This window comes from Ambystoma mexicanum, chromosome 4q (genome assembly GCF_040938575.1).
Source record: "Ambystoma mexicanum isolate Mex_15411 chromosome 4q, UKY_AmexF1_1, whole genome shotgun sequence".
Taxonomy (NCBI): Eukaryota; Metazoa; Chordata; class Amphibia; order Caudata; family Ambystomatidae; genus Ambystoma; species Ambystoma mexicanum.
Window position 1 is genome coordinate 524,918,398 of NC_090928.1, and position 21,609 is coordinate 524,940,006.

Sequence of the window (21,609 nt, forward strand, 5' to 3'; positions counted from 1 at the left end):
ATGGATGAGGAATCATTTCAAACTGCTGAGTCCTATTCTCGTTTTGCTGCTTGTCCTTTTTTGCACTTGTTAACTGATTGTGGGATGCTCCAAAAAGATAGTCTTCAAAACAATTCCCATGATGTCACTCACACTGAAACCGGTCAATGACGCTCCCCTTTTGAAAAATGTTCACACCCAAACAAGGACTGGCGAGAATCTGCCTCACATGGTTAGAATATAACATCCAATTGGTCCACCAGGAACACGTTTTGATCACTCGAAATTCTCTGAAAACTATATTGAAACTTATGTTGATTGCACAGGGGATGGAGATTGCTGTTTCTTACCATGCAGCCCAGAAAAATATGGAGATTTGCATAATGTCAGTAAAGTGTGGGTACTGTAGAGGAAGCAGGTTATCACAAGTATGACACTGACACAAAAGATACCATTTGTAAAACCTTTATTAACTTCGTGAGGTTTTGAGAAAACTCTTATTTAGCCCTGTAACTAGGATGGGAGTCGTCTCGACCATCAAATAATATAGAAAACAGTCTTAGTCGTGTCTGTCAAAACCTAAGGCCTGCACTAGCTCTTGTACAAAAGAATGTGTAAAGGCGGTATGTATATAAAAGGAAAATCAGTGTACGACAAAGAATAAATGTGGCTGAATCAGCTCTCCTCCCCACGGTTAGACAGCACGGAATAAGGCAGTCTCTATAGGCAGTATGACATACTCTGGCTAGGGCTTTAACACAAACAGTTCGGAACGTGGATCAAGTACCGCCTGGCCTTCCACGTCAAAGGCTCCTGTCCCAGTCTTCCCCATATAATCAAACAAAAAGTTCACATCGGTCCCCCTTTGCCGGGCTCAGATCTTGCACAGTTCAACATAGGTCACCCTCTGCCGGGCTTGGACCTTTCACAGTTCAACAATACTTGCTGGGGCTCCCTTCCCCAAACTTTTTACAACTCGGGTCTCCCTCAATCAGGCTCAGATCGCATTTTTCGTATGTCGAAGACTTTCGAATGTGTGGAGCTTCTTTTACAGACCACCGCAGGACCACTTCGACTCAGAATTCAATTAGCAGCTTTTCCTCTCCCCTTCTCTCTGGGTTAACTACGTTCACTTCATCTTTTACAGTTTACTTACTTTTATCATCTCAAACAATGCACCTTTCACTGAGACTTTACAGTTGGTTACTCCTTTTCGCCAGACCACTCTGTTACTCAGTATCCCTTATTCTACAGCTGTTCTTGCTTTAAAGTTCATTCACAGGTTTGCCTTTCCTCGCGTCTCATCCAGACCCGTGCAGCCTTCACTTGTGTTATTTTGTTGCAAACTTCAGTCTTTCTTAGCACACACCGATCTCTCAGGCCGCTTGCCAACTCACCGGGTGTGTGTGGTTCTTTCTTGCTTCCGGCATTTCCGCTTCACAAGTAAAGGTTAGTGTGATGCTGGAAATGCCTTATTGAGCGGACAGGGCCTCGTGTCCTTGTCCCACCACTTCTCTGTGTGTGTTTTCTCTGTTTTCTGCCACTGGGGTCCCACCAGGACCTCTGGCAGTGTAGCTCTTCGTTCATATCTTTTGGTGAACACCACCCATGGGATCTCTTATGGCGCCCATGGGTGAGAGTACACCCTTGTACCCCTTGTGTGTTTTGGGGCACCTGTCTGTTGCCCACAGAGCAGCATATGGGCTGGTGGCAGCTATATGCTGACTTGACAGTGGCTCGGAGTATCCTCCATTTTGGGATACCCACGCCCTGCCATAGGAATCAGTGGATTCCTGACAGAAGGCAAGATATCCCACGTGGCCTCTTGGTTTCTATTGCCTTTTACCTTGTTACCCAAAGTCCTGGGAAGCCCTGACTCTGTCCGTTCCTCCTGAATGGCTGTTGGGTGGAAATGACTCTGGGGTGCCTCCTGTCAGACTGACTAGAGCCTTCCAAGGTATTGTGTGGTACACCCTAGGGGTGGGACCTGTGTGAATGGAGTCTGATGTTAACTCACATTCTCTGTTGTGGGTGTCTGGTTTCTGTGTGTGTGACACAATGAATGAGACAGCCCTGAAACTGACATGAATGCTGTGTAGTGTAGTGTGCGGAAAGGCTGGGTATCTGCCTCAATCCACATCTTGTGTTATCAGTGTCTGGTGATTGGCTGACTGAGCCTGGCTCAGCCAGAGTGAATGAGGGACAGATGTGTATATCTGGGGACCTCTCACTTACCAATTTGTTCAGTAGCTGAAGTTGAAACTTAGCAAGAAGAAGCTGCCCCTTGAAGCCCAGCTGGAAGAGAAGTCTGCTGCTGCATTTCTTCAACAATCCGAAAGCTGTTGGGTCTCACAAGGACTGATCCGGAGAGGACCTGCAAAGGAGATCTCTCCATGAGCTACAAGGGACCATTGTGCAAAGCTGCTACTCTTCATTGAAGTATCCTGGAAGCCAGTCCTGTGTGCCTGCTGTCCGTAGAAGGGGTCTTCGAAGTCCAGAAGAGGAGTGCCAGACATCTTGAGCCAGAGAAGTCCATTGGTGTTACCCAGGGTCCAAAGGTGCATTTTGTGACCGCTGGAAGCCGTTGCCGTCTACCGCCCAGAAGAGGGGGGACCCAGCCATAGTGCTGCTGGATGCCCAGAGCTGCGAAAGTTCCAAACTGCCTAAGAACATTTGAAAGGACATCCTTGCAGTCACCACTGACCACTTTTTCCCTCCGGAGAGAGCCCAGAGTCGTTGGGTGCCGTGGAAGGTCTGCCTGTGGGTTTCCCACCACCAGAAGCTATTGAAGTCTTCCCGAGGGTGTAGACTTGGTGGGGTTTGAGGACCACTCCAGTGGTCGAATCCAGGACACCAGAAGCTGTCCAGAGGTCTGTGTTGCGGCTGCAGCACTGAAGAACCAAAAGTCGGAAAACCGCGATATTCCAAAACCCGACACCAAAAGTGACCTATGCACCCGTTGGCGCCAGATGTCATCGAAGGATCCCAGGAGTCTTATCTTCATCCACGAAGCCTTTAAGGAGACGACAGCAAGTGTCTTCTTCACAGGACTTCTACAGTCGGAAGGAAATCGTTGACCAAAGGAGAGCACCACGAAGAGCCAAACTGCTGCCATCCCGAAAGACTAGTTCCCTTTTATTCTTGGACTCAGCATCCCAGTGGGGGCTTCTTCCAAAGAGGGTCCATCATCAGATAGAATCGTCAAGTAAAGCTGAGAAACTCTGCCACTCCGCCTGCAAAGGCACCAAAGGTACTGTGACAAGGAAGAGCATCTTCTAGCGTCAGGAGTCGTCCAGGTGTCCCAAATTTGTCTTGGATCCTGTTCTCCTGTGGCATCTCAGGTACTTTGCAGTGGTAGAACTTTTCAAAAGAAAGCACAACGTTATTGAAATATACTGGACTGGGCTGTAAAAGACAACATAAGTTGCTCCTAACTTTTCTATTACAGGTTGCCCAGGTTGGGGGGGGGTCCTCACTCAGACTTACTTGTCTAGTCTAAAGAAAGCATTCTGCCACTGTTCATAACTAACCTGCCTTTCTTTCCTATTCTATGCTGGTTACACCTTATTTAAGAATTAAGGGTATAGTCCCAGATCTGTGGGCTTTGGGGGGGTCCATGGGGGCGCTGGAGGGGATGAATATCTACACAGTTGTTTGGGTGAAAACCCTGTGGGTTATTCTTTTTTGTAAATCATACATGTGGTCCTGTGTGGTCAGCCGGCACATGTTGCGACCTCTAGGGTCCTTATCAAGGCTAGAGTTTTGAGAATATTGCCCGATGAGTCCTAGCTTATCCAGTCCTGTATAAATTGTTGTACGTGAGTTTCAATGGTAGCCCTCTGTAGGTCTAGGCTGGTTTTAGGTCTGGGTAGGCTGGTGCGCTCCGTTGGTTTGCATGTGCTGCTCTATTGAGCCGACCTCAATGAGCCGACCTCAATAATGTCTTCTGCGGGGGCCTCCCTCTGGAACTGCCTACCTGCCACCTTGAAACTTGAAGAGAACCACCTACGGTTCCGGAAGCTCCTCAAGACCTTCCTCTTCGCCTCTGCCTTTCCCTCTCCTCTCCCTTGCTAATCTTCTTTCTCTCTCAGCAATGCTGCACCTGGCCACCATCTGCCCTTCGTGCCCAGGTCCCTGCTCACCCTGTCGCCCTCCTGAACTGCCTCCTGGCCACCCCTTGCACTGGGGCCTGTATCTGTACCCATACAGGCCCCCCACTTTTTGTCTGCACTGATCAGATACTCCCTATCTGACTAACCTTGCACTTGGCCCGCACAGGCTTGCACTACCACTGTTTCTGATCACCGTATTTATTTATTTATTTATTTACTTATTATATATCTTGTCCTCTCGTATGCTTCTGCACTTTCCAATTTCTCCCCGCTCCCATGCACTTTCCCCCTTTTTCCCTTCCCCATGCACTTGCACGTTCTCAATGTCACTGGGCTTAGTAAGATCATTGTGTTTGTTCTCCACTGTTCCCCTCCCTTTGCCTGGTCTCGCTCTGAAACACCTGTGTATGAGCGCAATATAAATAAAATATCATATCATATCAATAAATGGGAGGTGAATTCTTAATTCACCTGCCATTTAAAACCGTCTGCAGTGAGTGCAGTTCTTACTGAATTTAAGTAGTGTGTGGTACCACATAGAGTGTATATATTTACCCTTCTCTGAATAAGTATTCCATGTACAAAATGTTATTATTTATATCTATAGTTGGTATTGGTAGAAAACCTTATTTTATATAAAGAGACTGTGTTATCACCTAACATAGTGTGTGAACATTCCTTTGTGGGGGCTTTAGGGAAACACTGTACTTAGGAACCTGCCTGCATCACCCCCTGAAAGCTTAAGCCTGACTGCCCGCCATGTTTTTACCAAATTGAGAGCCTTGCTGGGGTTGTTCTGTGCATTTACCCTACCATATAGGGGGCAGAAGTACAGATAGCACGTTCACTCTACACAGTCAGTACCACAGGCTTGGCCTCGCCTCCCCAACTCTGCCTTTCACCCGGGAAAGTTGCCGGTGTCCTTGAAACACAATGCAGTCTTCGATATTGGGATCTGGCCTTCTCCACGTGTCTTTCGTGGCCTTGTGGAGGCAATGACATCCTGTAGGGAACTGTTGGGGTTTTCGCCCCGCTGCTCTCGTCCCTCGGTCTGTCGCTCTGCTCCAATAGTTTCACCTTCGCCCCGGAGGTTTGGAATTTCTGCTCGTACTCCTGTTTCACCTTGCTCAGAGTGTGTCTTTAGGTGTCCGCCTTTTATCTGTGTGAGGAGAGCTAACTGGAATCAGGTGTATGCACTTGATTAGCAGGACATGTCCAGTACGATGTATAAGAGTTAGTCTTTTTTCTCTCAGTCCCCCTCTTCCTTGGCCTAGTGTTTGTACAGAAAGGGGGTGCGGGGAGTTGGGACATTGGATCCTAAAAAATAGGAGCGGTTGGATGTACAAAAAAAGGGGGAATCCTGCATCTCACCATCGGCTGCCCAACCCCCACTCCCTGAAGACCCCTCTCTCAGCTGATCCTCCTGCACTGGTCCACACCCAGAAACTTGATCCAAAAGCGATGGCTGTGTTCTAGCCACCTGGATGACAAGTCCCTGAGGACTAGCGGGCGAGACACCTTTTGGTTTCTCATAGTACCGAAAACTCCTTTTAACAAGATGAAAGAGTGGGGGTGTAGCTAATAAATTAACTAGTGGGGGGAATTTTAAAATGTAAATGCAATGCCCTAAACGTAAAGAGAAATACAGGCTGCGGGAACATAAAAACGTGAGGGTTTCTGACATTTTAATGCAGGTATTGTTGCCATGTTTAGTCTTTCTGCCAATTTTTACTAGGCCTAGTTTCTGCTGTATCCAAGAGAACTTTTCAAGTTGCCAAATACACGGCTGGATGGCAAGGCAGTACAAATATTAATTGCATGAGGTATTGTTTCATAGATTAAATTCCTGTTATCCTTTCTCATGAAGCTTTTGCAAAGGAATTTGAGCACACAGAATAATAACGATTTATGTCTTTAGCATTAGTCCGACAGAAATACAATAGTTGCAAAAGACGTGTTCTGGTGTGAACCAGATCATGGGTTCAGCCACTGCCAAAATACTGAATCCGGCTTTGGAAATTACTTCCCAAAAGTGGGACCTCTGTTACATGTTTCTTCTATAAGTATCCCTCTTTCTCAAGCAAGATGAACGTCCTGCAAACTAACAGTTTCTGTCCTTGGCCTAGCTGAGTAATAGGGACAGCAACATGTATCACTGTGGTAGTAGCAAATATATGTTTCACAGTGAGGAAGCTGCAAGGTCTAGGAACGGTCTAGGGTGCGTAGTTTTCTGGTGTCATATGAAAGGATGCAAGTGTATCCAATATTGTTGCCAGGGGTGCTGATTTCACTTTTGGTAATTGCCATATTGGGTCATTTGCAGGGGGATGGATTTGTAACGTCACGTGTAATGTACTAACCAATAGAGTAGGGTAATGTATGCCAATGTTTATGTTTGTAGGAGAATAGGGATTTGCATTTACTTAATTACTGGAATATATTGTAATGTTGTCATTTTTGTCTTTAAATACTGTAGCCCGATGGGGCGGGTCGAGAGCCCTCAGCCTTTTGGTCGCCTGAGACTGATTTATCTCCCAGACGATAATTGCAAACATTAAAAGGCTGTCTTTCTGCAATGTGTGCACCTCGTTATTGTTTCCTGGATTTATTGGAGTCTAAAACCACCAGGCATGCGAAAGAGAAAGATCGTAAAAGAATTAAGAACAAAATTAGACCATGAATTATTAAACTTAAAAAACAAAGTGAAATTTGGTAGATCTGCCAAAATCCACACTTTGTGGTACCATTAGGATGGAATTTGGATTAACCTCGTTGACAGCATTGGGAAATCTCCAAAAGCTATCACTTTATTTGAAAATTATAAATGTGGGTGAGAAATCACTATTGGGGAGCATAAGGGCTGTGGGAAAACAGGGAAAGTTCACTGCTTATAAATAAGTGTACATCAAGGAATGCTTGTAAACACTGACCAATATTCAGTTCGACTAGATGCAATGACCCGCGACTTTACCCTCTATGCAAGACATCAAAAAGAAGGTATTAATACATGACTGGGGTCAAAATCAAAACAACATTAAGGGAACAGTGTTGCCAATCTGACTATCTAAAAGTCTTACCTGTTATTGGTGATTTGCACCCTTACGTAGCACGCTTTCCTGGTAAAGAAGAATCTAGGAAATGTATGAGATTCCAATTTAGCCTGCTACCCACTAGGACTATACAGACAATGGTATCTTTAAGGATATACCCTGTATTGGACTGGATAAACCAGTCAATATTTCACAACAAGTTCAAAAATATTTATAAAAGGATATAATCCAAATGTTAATAAAAAGGATTCTTAAATGAAAATATTTGCTTATATCTTATTCAACAGGCATGAATACAGTTCCAAATGGTGAATTGGTACAGATTTTAATTATATCAAGTGACAAAAGTACTATGGCTCTACACGTTTCGGGAATCGAATCCCTTCTTCGGGAGCAGTTTCTTGAGTCTGTTAACAATATAAAGACAATCAGTGAGCTAGTTGATAGATAGATTTTGAAGAACTCACAATAGTTAATAATTAAGAATTATTTATTGAGAGAGTGTAATTAAGTAATGCATTAAATTACAGAGAAATGTATAGAAATGAAACCCAATATAATCGAAATGAATGAGCTCTAGATGCCTCATGGGGTTAATGGAAGTTGATCCAAAATATGTATGGGTTGATCTGAAAATCAGATAATTCAATTTGTATAAAGAATTGTCAATTTAAAGACAAGCTGGGATGATCTAAGAAGAAAACGAAATATCTCATAAGAAGAATGGAAACCCGATGATAATCACCACCTCGAAAGGCATGGACCATCAATTCAATTTCACATCGAATCATTTGATGCTGTGTCAGTCCCAATCACCATTTCGGTCAACCAATGACCTCAAGATCTTTAGCAGAGGGTTAAAAATATGCCTAGCTTCCCATGGGGAGCAGATGCATAAAAAGAAACAATCAAGTCTGAAACAATTGTACCTCTTACTATACACTGCTTTGAGTGATGCAGCTGGGTCTCCTGCAGACACACTAACGTGTACAATTGAATGTGATTGTATTTCATGATACTTCTTAATTTTAGGCAGCACATGTGCCATTAATGTTCCAGTAATAGACAGACTTTTAAAACATTTCAGCGCCCAGTTGCCTCCGGGTTAGGTACGCTTTACTAATGTCAAAATAAATAAATGAATGTGCTGCACATAGTCTTAGTTTAACATCAACAAATATTTTTGCCTGATGTCTTTTTATTATAATATCATTGATTGCTAGTGTATCACAGAAATTCTCAACATTTTCCCCTCATCCAACTTTACTTTTGCCGCATGTAGTTATTCAGAGCTGCCATATGTAGAGTCAACCTTGTAGGCTGTTTATTTTTGATGAATACTCTTTTTCAGTCTTTTTACTTTTTTGAGTTTAACAGTTGAGAATATTCACACAATTGACTATTTTGAGGCCGTTCATTTTTATATGCTGTTCCCTTTTTTCCCAGTAACTGCTATTGATAATTAGCTAATGTATGTATTACTATCAATTATATATTTGTTTAAACAGTGGTTTGAGTTTATTTAACTGTTAACCCAGTTGCCTTTTGATTTTGTGAACATTGTACCACCCTGTACCCCTGATGTTCTGCAAGCATTTGAGATTGACCTACGTTATTAAACAGGGCAACTTTAAGGAGACCCATCTTGCCTCTGTCTGCAAACCCCTCTTGTGTGTGCTTAGCTTCAGTCCATGTTTAAAATTGCTGGGAGATAGTAAAATCCTGATTGTAGTCTAGAAGAGCATGGTTAGCTCTACATCGACATTTAACAAGTTATTTTGATACCCCATGCCGACTGATGTCATACAAACAAGGGTATGTGAAATTAACTTTGTGTGTCTGGAAAGGTGTATTAAGGGGCATTAGAAAACCTCTAGAAGACATCTATAACAAACAGTCATACGTAATGGACAAAAAGTTATTATTTGTAACTCGTATGGCAGTTAAGTGTGTGTCACATTATGTGTTGGCTCCCCATTCTCCAGAGGTAGCTCGGGTTTACAGGGCAATGATGCCCGCTACCCTGTAGCTGTTTTTAATTCCTGCTTGTCAACATTTTAATTCGATCCCAGGGATTGTAGTGACGTTCAAGTCAGTTCCCCACCACTGTACATCCAGTGAGGTTACTTAGAGTAATAGTTTGTCCCCGTGAGGGTGTAGCAGAAGCCAATGTCTTCGAATTGCAGATGGCAACTTTAAAAAATATAAACCATCAATAAATGTGTCTGGATATTCTATTGTACCAATGTGCTGCTGAAGGCATTCCTTTCCAGAACACTAAACATAGAAGAAAAACCAAAGAAGAAAAAAGCAGGTGTGGAGAATGAAAGATCTCAGAGCTGAATGGTGTGCTCTGCTAAGTCTTTCTTATATGTTGGTGATGATCCCTCTGGAGCACGGCTGCTTTAAAAGTCTTTTCTGGAGGAAGCCACTAGGTCATCATGATCCTGCAAGTCACCATTACATGGTGGAATAACAGCTCTGGACAACCTTGAAGAAACACTCCAATCGATGTGGGTGTGAAGAGGTAGAAACTGAGTTCAGCAATTGTGTTGCTGCAAACCTGGGACAGACAAGACAAACGAGTAAGAGACTACCAGTGGTACACAATGCATGACACTGAACCCTAAGATGCATAAGATGAAGAAGATACCCAGTCATGGTACAAAAACTGCTAGGGAGCAAGAACTAAGCATCGAGGAGAGACAGGAATTTCTACCGCCTGAACCAGCATTTCTAGGTGACATGCTCAACCCCATCAACCTACGTATAGATTGAATGAGACCACAATCCACGAGTGGGTGGGGGATGGAAAGCCTGGCACATGCACCAGCCCATTATGAGGGAGAGAGGAGCTAGGTAACTCAACAGAGAGGAATGGTCATAGCAGCAAAGCTACAGACCGGTTGAGAGGGGGCCCTGAAGTACCATGAAGAGAAGCAGAACTGAGAAAGAATACTTTTTTTTTCAAAACACCTATTGAACACATCATTGTATTCTGGGAAACTGAATCCAAGTTCCCTGAGTGAACCAAAATAAAGCATAACTGAGAAACAGCTGCAAACTGGCACAACGAGTTCCCAGACCGAATTGGAGAAGCTAGACAGTGATAAACAACTTCCTACAGGCACACTAAAACTACAAATTCCAAGAGAAAACTAACAAATCATTTGCAAGGAGTCATCTTCAGACAGGGATAATGAGGCCAAAGTCCCAAAGCCGATTGAGAGGATTGTTCGTTAAGAAACTGCTGTATGCTGACATTGAGACCAGGGATCCAGTGTGAACTTAGTTCAACTGATTACCTGTTGTATATTGGGATACTGAGTCCAGATGATAATGTAAACTGAGTGAGACCAGTACTGTGTGACAATGTGGGATCAACAGAAGACTTGAGTCACTGGGAAATGACACCTTTATGCTACACGAAGTGGGGTATGTGGTGAGTTGGAGCAATTCCAATCATTGTCACCATTTTCAGGCAAGGCTTCCACAACATTCCCAATCATTATAGAATATTGGCTATGCTGGACACACCAACCAACATTTTTGACAGAGGGCTTTTGAATGGATTAAATCCCTGTATAAAGGATTATCACATCTTACCCTTTACTCAAACAGGCTTTCAAAAAAGCACCTGCACGGCTGACAATATTCTGGCCTTGGTTACGGTGGACCCAACAGCGTGGAAAATCTGCAACCAATCTATTTTTGTGGCCTACACCGACTTCAGCTAAATCTTTGACTTAATACTAAGAAATCGCATTTGGAGCAAACTTCAGCAGTGGAATATTCTGGCTGGATTGCTAAGTATGATAACTGCACTCTACTCCAACACTATGGTCAGAATGTGACTAAACAGAACAGGAGCAGTCATGCATTGGGTCTCTACTTTCCTCGGATTTAACAAGGGTGCATATTGACACACACACTATTCAATATCTACTTGGTTGACTTATTGACAGCGCTAAGGTCTGATAAATTCTACCCTCCCAGGGTAGGAGATTCCACTATCCAATAGTTGGGTGAGTAATGCAGACAATTTTGTCATAATAGATTGCACCTCAAGGGGTCTTCAAGAACAATTAAATCTCCTAGGTGCTTATGACAATTCAAACAGGCTCAAAATAAAAATCGATAAAACAAAGATCATGGCCTTCTACTGAGGGAGAAAATATTTATATTGCTCTATCAGTTCAAAATTGTGGTATTTTAGAGAACATTTAAATCCCTTGTACTTGGCTTTTCTCCCTCAGTAGAAGGCCATGATCTTTGTTTTATCGATTTTTATTTTGAGCCTGTTTGAATTGTCATAAGCACCTAGGAGATTTAATTGTTCTCTAAAATACCACAATTTTGAACTGATAGAGCAATATAAATATCTGGGTATCATAATTGATAAACTAAAGTGGCTGTTCCTTTTGAGGATATTACAAGTCAGGGTGAACCAATAAGTAGCCGCGCTAAGAGCTTTTTTGTAAAGGCATGATGGCTATGTGTTGAACGTTACGATGAAAATATTTTAAGCTACAATCCTATCTATTATTACAGATGGTGCTGAAATTTGGGCTTCCAACTATAACAACAACATGGACGCCATTGTAAGCAAATGCTTAAAAACTCTGCTCAGAAGCCCACTATCGACTTGTATCCAATATGTTTACTTACAATGTGATCTCAGTAGGGTTAGTTTGACCTTGATTATTAGACGCCTTAACTATTATTGGAAGTGTCTAAATCCCCTCCCAAGTAGATTGTTTTCAGTAACGACTCAAAGTTATTTATCTAAATATTCCCTTCTTAAGGATACAGTTATTGATATTATATTTGATAAAGAATGCAGACGTAGTCAGCGTAATTTCATGGTTTCCTTAGACCTCAATTATGGAGAGTATTTAAAAAAGTGATAAATAAAACTATCACTAGTTATGATTCTGACTCCACTATGTTAACTCTGGCTACCAAGGTAAATAGTGGTCCATATATAGCGTCATATCTTGACCGACCATGATTACCTGCTTACATTTATTCTTTGCCAAACAGCAATATATTATGGAAATACATTAGAATCAAATGTAACCTTGTAGAGGCTCTGGAAATTAGTGAGGCAAGACAACAAATACCTTGATCGGAGCGAAATTGAAGACTGTGTGTTTGTGACACAATGGAAACAACCAAGCACTCACAATGTGAAAGTCTCGATACCATTCTCAAAAAAATCCTTTTAGCATTTGGTGATTTCTCAGTTATCAAGGAGCCTACAGAAATCATTTGGAAAATGTATTTTGAGGGTAATGATGCCAACTTCATTTATTTATTTTGTTTGTATAGTGCACACCAACCCTGAGGCATCTAGGCGCTGTTGAGAAGAAAGTTAAAAATAGCCCGAAGACCGTGGTCGTGCTTAGTCGGTTACACATGGAATTGGGGTACTTGGTCAATTACATACAGCGATTGCATAGGACAGAATAAAAATTAGGCATGCAGTTACATACAAAGTTTACATAGTACAGAGTCAAATACGGCAGGCAGTCCGCATGGCGAACAGGTTTTAGGCAAACAGCCATGTTTTGAGCCATGTTTTAATCTATCCCTTAACCACATTTTGACTTTTTATTGAAGAATTATGAGATGAACTCTGTATTAGCTAGGATTTCTATAAAAAGTTGCCTTGTGATACTAAAATATAATTTGCTTTTAGACCCTTGCTTGGACCATATCAGTGTAGTAGAAAAATGCTCAATGCCCAAGGCCCTTGCGCCCTGACTGGTCAAATGCCTGTACATTTGTTAGATGGTCTATGGTGGGATTCACAGTGTATGTGTTTTACTGTCACCATTTAAATAAGTACTCAAAGATAGGCTTAGCTTTCATAAAAAGGGATGTGTCAGTTAAAGCTGGATGTATATACTAAGGAAAAACCTTGTCAGATCATGCGCCCCTTGTTGGTTGGATTTAAGATTGTCGGACCACAGGCCCTCCACCCCCACCCAGTGATGGACATTGGATAGGAAACCTTTAGAACAACATGTATTCTGTCAGGAAACGGATGCAGCGATTAGAGATTTTATGTTGTTGGATGAGGACTATGTTACTTAGTTTAGGCTTGGGATGCATCAACTGCAGCGATTAGAGATTTTATGTTGTTGGATGAGGACTATGTTACTTAGTTTAGGCTTGGGATGCATCAACGGCATGAAAGCATATTTTAGGGGTTTTATAACATCGTCAATATGTCTTTCGTATAAAGAGACATTTTAGAAAGGTACTGATCTAGGTTCAGAGTTAAAACAAGAACAATATCTGCAAGCGAGCAAAAGCTGGAAAGAGGAAGTCTGCTGAGAAAAATTGAAGTTTTAAAGACAGATAGATGTACATCAATGTATGGGAGGGGATTTACAATACAAATTTCCTAAGGATAAAAAAATTGAACAGGGTCTGCACTAGCGGTTACAAGTTGAAAAAGGAAGATCAGTCAAGAAGTAAAGGACATTGAAGTTTGAAATTAGGAATTGCTTACTTACAGAGTAGATTATGGTGAAACATTTAGGGGATATTACGAGTCACATCAACGCTCTCAATTAACAGTAGGACCCAATTACTGGTTTCTCGACAACCTAGAAACTATTCTTAACAGCAACGCTCAAGAGGCCTTGTGAAACATAGTAACACCATAGGATTTTCAGGGCTCTATGAATGTTCCCCGATTTTTATTTCTTGCAGGATTACACTTTTGCTGACTTTTTTTACTGCAAAATGTTGGGGGACAACTCCCACACCACCTCTCACTCCCCCTACAACATCCTCAATATACTTTACCCCAAATTACCATCTGCATGTTTGTGGTTAAAAGAAGTTGCAAAAAATAAATGTGGACAAATAATTTGGCTAAAGTGTAACTCGGCAAAAGTGGGTAATACCGATTTTCAGGGTAGAATCCTCTCTGCTGTCAGGTCGAGCATCCAGAGAAGATGGATTATTGTTCAAGTTATTTAAGAAACTCTGAAAAAGACCGTTCATGTGCTTCAGAAAGCTTTTCTGGAGATATGGCAGGTGTATGGCTTTGAAATCCTGGCAGCAGACTAACATCATTTTAATCCCCCAAAAAGGTAAAGATACAAAATGAGTGACCAAGTACCATTCTATCTTCTTGCTTAATGGTGACAATGCAAACACAATGACAGTGGTACGTATTCTGGTCATGGACATGGATCAGCACGTCTTCATGCTGGGGAAATCAATAACAGAACCTACAAGCCAGGCTCACTGAGCAATGGATGTTGCAGACCGAACTGGAGCCCACTCTAGCAAGTGTATCCATGGACAACGAGAAGGTTTTAATAGAGTGGAGTTGGGTTTTAATGGTTAGCAATGAAAAAAATGAGGATTACTCAAGGGATTAAGAGCAACTATGGCTGCAAAAGGGCAACAATCATCAGACTTTGAGGTGACTTGTTGGACTCACCAAGGTTGTCCCCAGTCTTCCTTATTCTTATCGTACATTGAGCCACTGGTTAAGCTAATGTCGCACATTCAGAGCATCTCACCAGGTTTACCCTTAGCAGTGAGGGGGTTGAAAGTACAGACGGCACTCTATGCAGATGATGTGCTGGAATAACATTTTTAAAGAATACAGATCCACGGAATAAATGTAACAGGTACCAAAGTGGTTTCATTGCCAAATATCCACCACCACTTCAGTGCAGAATATTCACTGCAATGAAATCCACGACTATATAATAATTAAAAAAACAACAGATCGTGAGTTTGTAAAAGGGGATATTGATTTGAGATCCGTTAGGGTGGTAACAGGGGGTGTACCTCGACATTTTGCAGCGGTCATGAAAAAACGTTTAAACAAAAGGTTTTAAAAAACAATCGTTGTAGAAAAACAAGGCATAAAAAACTTGGCATTAAAAACACAGAAACTTGTCCTTGTGAGAGTTAATTTAGTGAAAACGTTTGCAACTGTTTCACGGTTCAGGCGCTCCCTTTTCCACTTATGCACTTGTAGGTGTATTATCTCCAGAATGTCCTCACATATTTGGAATAAAAAGGTCTCAAGGTGTAGCCTCAAGAAATTCCAGATGCAATGGGCAGAATGTGGGATTTACCCTATCAAAACTTTCTTTCTTTAAACGTTTGGCTCAAATTCCTAGATTTATGGACAATGTTATGTCCAGGTGGGAACGTCAGCAAGAACGTACATTTTTCAATAATTCGGACGTATATTAGGAGATATTAAGTTTGGTGGAACACTGTTTTTCAAGCAAGTTACAGATTAAAGGGTTACAAGTAGACTGAGTACATTTCTGCTGGCTTGCCTATATCATGCTCCATTGTGGTATAATATGGTGTAAACAGGAGTTTTCGCAGAAGTTGAAGTGACAGATGGGGCAGACTCCATTTCTCCCATTGGTCTCTTTTAGGACTATGAATCACGTTCATTCCTATGATCAAATGCAAAGCACATTTGCTGTTAATAATATGTTTTTGAAATACCTTAAAAACGCGATGTCCAAGTTACTTACACTTATAATGGGGAGACAGATATGTGGGTGGCAAAGTGGTATGGGAACATTCTGTAGAGTTTTTTTTAGATACAAATCAATAACACAAAGGAAGATACTGACAGGTGGTGGGAGCTGTTTCAAGATGTTGATTTCAATACTATGCACAACAGTTTTCATTAGCCCACAAAATCTTCCATGCCCAGTAGGCGTACAGTACACCATCACATGCATTTTTGTGCTTCATTTTCAGGTTGGGCTCGTCGAGATTATCTCAGTCCACTCCTATTGCAGCCAGCTAGTCACAGGCCACAGGCTGAAACCCACAGGTCTCCACTTCCAGGCATCTATATTGATCCCCCGAACTGACTTTCGGTTCTACTTCTATTTCCAAACAGAATAGGGCTCTGATCTCAATGCCGCATGCAACAGGTCTCTGCTGGCCCATGGACCACTTGACCTGGTCTACTCAAAGACCTCTAGTCTCAATACTCTTGGGGCACTGCGTATTAGCCAGAGGCGGATTCTGGTTTGGCAAAGGTAGAGGCACATATTGGTAATTAATTTTAAAAAGGAAATAATGTTGTTATGCCACCCACTCCAAGTCTCGAAATTGCCAAGAGCTGGGAGATCTGTAGCTCCTTCCTGCTTGTAGTTTAGAGCCTGGTTAGCTGGACATCAACTTTTAACAAGAGCTACTTTAGACTCACCAGGATAACTGTTGCATACACACACACTGGTGTGGCATTAACTTTGGGTGTTTAGGAGTCTGTCTAAAGGAGCATTAGGACAGCCCTAGAAGTAATTTACTGCATAATGGATCATAAACAATGAAGAAAAGCTCATAGTTGACCTCGCCTTGCAACTCGCTGGGTACTATCTCCTCCTTCCTTGGAGGTAGCTCCTGCTTACTGGGTGATGCCGGATAGCCAGGAGCCAACAGCTGCTTTTGGTTCCTGCTAAACAAATCCTTATTTCCATCTCTGCACTCATTCTAACAGTATCCGTGGTCCTAGTGTACGAAAATAAGTAATGTAACTATGTTCCCTGCTGGCCTACCCCGCTCCCCACCAAACCCATCGCCATGCCACCTCACATGCGAAATCCCAACCCCCAAACAAACACACCTGCTGTTTAAGAGAACGTTCAGTGCAATGCACTTAAGTGCACGTTTCGACCTCTTCCTACACTTTCGTTTTAAAACGAAACCATTCCGGAATGGTTTATTTTGAAAATAAAACTATGGGAACAGCAAAACTTAATTTAAAAAATGTAGAGGAACACCGCTCCCAACCGCACCCTTCCACTTCTGCCACTGCATAAGCACAAAAGGGTTAAGCAAAACTCACACAGGGGGCAACCTTTCCATGGAGGTCAAACTTAAGGTGCAGAGATGTAAACAGACTGGCATAGCTGGTGCTGACCTCCATGTTAATTGACTTGTGAACTCACACTTGTGATATCAAGAGCTCATCAGCAGTCGTTATATGTACATATTGGAACCCTTCCTATAAGCTATTTTCGCAAGGTGCAGGAGAAAGGCCTCACAGAAGGACTCGTTTTTTCGTTCCGTGGGCAGTAAAGCACCATAAATATCTGCACATGTGTTACACCATGTAATTTAATATGAGCCAGACCGTCTATTTACGGGTGTGGGTATCCTCCTAAACCCATGTGATCACTAAGCAGAATGCGGCAGTAAACAGAACAGTGTTGGCAAATACAGTTCGACTTCCTGAGACATTCATTGACACCCACCGATGCAGATTAACAGCTCGAGGACCTCGTTGACAGGATGAATATCCTAGCAGATACCCACGGACAACGCAAACGCATACACAATTGGCAGTGGCACAACACCATTGAGCTGATCATGCTCTACTAAACGTGTATGTCTTTAAATCAAATGACATGTTCATTCTTACTGGCACATTGCGCTTTAAAATGTACCATTTGATACTTGGTCCCCACACCAGACTATTCTTGGGGGTAGAACAGAGGGGGTGGAGCTTCAAAGTTATCCCCACCCAGTTTTTCAAGTGACCTCTCCCGTTAGCCATCTCCCCGCCCCCCCCCAAAAAAATAGGTATGATAGTATAGGTTATTTATAACGCGCTATTATTTTAATACCTAGAGGTTTCCAAGCGCGGACCGGCGATCGAACCTGTGCTGCTCCGTGTCGCCTTGCTTCCTAGGCGAGCACCGTTGTCCCTGAGCTATGCGCCCGGTAATGTTGCTACTGACAGTTGGATAAGTAAACGTCCAAAAGAGACGCATTCATTAAAATAAACAAGGCACTGTATCTTTAACGTAAGACATGTTTTCTAATAAGGTCTCTAAAATACCAGCAACGGCACCACATTGGAAGGGCATCATTCACAGTACACAAGGCTACAGTGATGGAGAACGGACAAGCCTTGCCCGTGAATACGTATGTTTACTACCTCACCTCTCACGTGCTTGTGAATGGGCCGATACATTGAATAAAGAAGGATTAAGGTACTGCACCCACTCCCGGCCATCGAACCATACTTGTGAAAAGCAGAGCCTACCAGGGCCTACTCATGCCATCAAGCTGTCCTGCAAGGAAAACAAGGAGGCCGTCCATGTGTCCCCTTGGCCAAGCTGAGAGGTGTTATTCTTTTCAAGACGACAATGCATGGCAAAAACACAATTTCATACCCCTTGGGGTAGAATAGAACAGGCGTAATGTTGAAGAGAAAAAAGCAGTAGGGTTCCTCCTTTAAAGATGGGAGGATTTAGTCAATAATTCTTACCTAATTTCACATCCACTGGGGTGAGCAGAAAAACGAAGTGCAGGTCTGGCACTGCGTTAAACACTGCCCTGTGGAAACAAAAGCAACGCCCGCCCTTATTAGTGACAGGCAGACATTCAAAACACATTAGAGGCATTTTTTTCTCGGCTGCAGCGCACAGGTCCTAGGTTTTTATAGAGCCACGCAAGTGCTTAATAGATAAGGCAATGGAACTTGACCTTGACTGATTCAGTGAGCGGGCATACACAATTCACACCCTGTCACTGAAGCAGCATGGTCAAAATAATACCCCGTTTACGGGCATGATTTGTAACCCCAAACGTCTATGTTTTGGATAGATGTAGTAAAATAAACTTCAGGAGGCAGGAGGCTGTGTGTTGTCCAAAAGGGCTTTATTGCAACAAACATAAATTTGCCCTTATAGATGATACAAGCGGTGCTGCAACATCAGGTGCCAACGTGGCCAACAACATAAGGGGCTGTAATGGTATGGCAGAGTCTCTGGCAAGTCCTGCCGAATTCCCGTGCTCGGAGGAGCCGGGGAGACGCTCCGATCGCGTCCTCCGCTTATCCCCGTAATGCGCGCGTAGCGCGCGGGGGCGGGGCTTGGTCGGGCGCGAGATCTCGCGAGAGCGGGCGCTCTCGCGATATCTCTACACACCTCCCTTTATCAAAAGGGAAGTAGGGTCACTGTAACACAAAGTCATTGAATCTTACCGGTCTTTTGTGCTCCCTTCTGGGCCTCTCACTGGTTCCCGGGCAAGGTCCCTGCGGAACCGGTTCAGGGCTTACATAGGGTTCTTCCGGTTCACTCTCTGGTTCTTCTCTCTCTCCATCGCTTCTCCCTGGTTCTGGTTCTTCATTCCCCACATCCTCCTTTTCTGCTTCTGTGCGTGGGGTTTCTGGAGTCCTAAGTCTTTCTTGTCTGCGTTGATACAAAGCTACTCTTTCGAAGTTCCACGCGCGCCCGTCTTCTGTGCGGACATGATTTGTCCCTTTATGGGTAACTTGTATGGGTTGACTATACCGGGAACCTGTGTCTTGATCTTTCCTTGGTAGTTTGATTTTAACCCAGTCCCCCCTTTCAATGCTGGGCGCTTGCTTCGTTCTCCTTCTTCTGTCGCTCCACAGTTTCATGCGTGACTTGTTTCTTGTGATACGCCATACAACTTCTGACATGTCTACCTCTTCATCTATTCTTATTTTTGACAGCCAAGGCGGGATGAGCGTTGATGCCGCACTCCTCCCTCTCAACATTTTGAACGGGGATACATGGGTAATGCCATTCGGAGTGAGTCTATGTGCTGCTATGGCTTCCTTTGTAGTCTTGAGGGGGTCCATGCCCGAGGCCATTGCAAGTTGGATAGCCCCTTTTATGAACCTGTTCGCCCTTTCCACGAGTCCATTTGCTTGAGGGTGATACAGGGGGGGCCGCCTTCTTTTGCTTGATGTGGTTCTTTTTGAGAAACTCCTCCATGTCTTTAGAAACTAGTTGCACTCCATTGTCTGTGACTACTTCATTGGGGAGCCCTTCCCTTTGAAAAATTTCGGTGAGCACCTCTATAACCGTCTCTGTAGTTATGTTTGGAACAAACTCTGCTTCCACCCACTTGGATAGGTAGTCGACTAGTACAATTCCGTACTTGTGTTCTGCTGACATCGCTTCCAGGGGTCCGATAAAGTCTATGCCCACTTTGGACCATACTGTTTCAGGTATCTCGGTTGGTATGAGAGGTGCTTGGCGAATCTTCAATCTTTTGTCGCTGTTTAAACACTCGTGGCATCGCTCTATCATGGAGCGAATTTCTTGGTCCATGGATGGCCACCAATATGCTTCTCTGACTCTGCGGCGAGTCATCGTGTTTCCCAAGTGCCCCGCATGGGCCCTGCAGAGAATTGTGCGTCTCATTCCTGTGGGGGGGACGATTTGATCCGACTTCATGATTATCCCTTGTGTTTCGGATAACTCTTCTTGTACCTTCCAATATGGCCTCATGCCCTCAGGTAGCACCCTTTCATCTGGCCAGCCTTCTTTGATCCATTTTCGAATGGCGGACATGGTTGGGTCTTTTCCTTCTTCTTCTTGCCAGTGCTTTTCGCTGAGTTCAAGATATTCTGGCGTCCTTATGTCCGAGATGGAAGCAACAATGCACTCCCCTTGTAGAAATGGGGTAGCCCTTTCTTTGTTTTCCGGTAGTCTCGACATGCAGTCAGCCTGCGAGTTTTTCCAGCCAGATATGTGGTGGATTTCAAATGTATACTCTTGTAATTTCGCGGCAATGCGAGCTAGTCTGGGAGTGGAGGCTTTGGTGCCTCCGGGACTGAGCATATGGATGAGTGGTTTGTGATCTGTCACCAGCTTGAACTTGGTGCCCCACACATAAGTCCTGAAGTGCTCTACTGCCCATGCGCATGCTAGCATCTCTTTTTCGATGGTGGAGTAGTTCTGTTCTGCTTCAGATAGCGCCTTCGATGCAAAGGCCACCACATGTTCGGTGTCACCCCTCCTCTGCGTAAGTACTGCCCCCAGTCCGTATGCACTGGCATCAGTGGTGATGACTGTTTCCCACTTGGGATTGAACGGTTGAAGGCACGGGGCTTCCATAATATGTTGTTTTATGGTGTCTATCGCCGCCTTTTGGGGTTCTTGCATCAGGAATTCGGACCCCTTCTTGAGAAGATCACGTAGAGGTGACGTGGTTTCAGAAAATTTGGGTATGAATTTTGCGTAATATTCTGCTAAGCCTAAAAATGATCTCACCTCTTCCTTGTTGGTGGGATTGGGTGCTTTGATGATGGCTTGCATCAGGTTCTGTTTGGGGCTGATGCCCTTTTCTGAAATTTTGTATCCCAGGTACTCGACTTCTTTTACTCCAAACGAACATTTTTCGTATCGTAGGCGGACTCCCGCATCTTGTAACTTGTTGAGTACTAGTTTGAGAGTGGCATCATGTGTCGGTTTATCACCTGCATAGACTAATATGTCATCCTGGAAGTAAACTACATTTTTGACCTTTCGAAGGAGGGCATCCATCATGCGCTGAAACGCTGAGGCAGCTGATGATAATCCGAAGGGCATTTTGGTAAATTGGAATGTGCCAAACGGGGTGATGAATGCCGTGAGAGGTTTTGATTCTTCATGGAGCTGGATTTGGTGATATGCATTGCGCATATCTAGTTT

At 43.4% G+C, this 21,609-nt stretch overlaps 1 protein-coding gene across 1 annotated transcript in view; it reads right to left on the bottom strand.

The window, feature by feature from the left end:
* CFAP61 (cilia and flagella associated protein 61) overlaps positions 1–21,609 on the bottom strand; it is a 2,971,729-nt gene that overhangs the window by 2,675,207 nt on the left and 274,913 nt on the right. Inside the window, exon 5 of the mRNA XM_069608074.1 lies at positions 18,429–18,496. Coding sequence (XP_069464175.1) covers positions 18,429–18,496 — 68 coding nt within the window. The remainder of the gene's footprint in view (positions 1–18,428; positions 18,497–21,609) is intronic.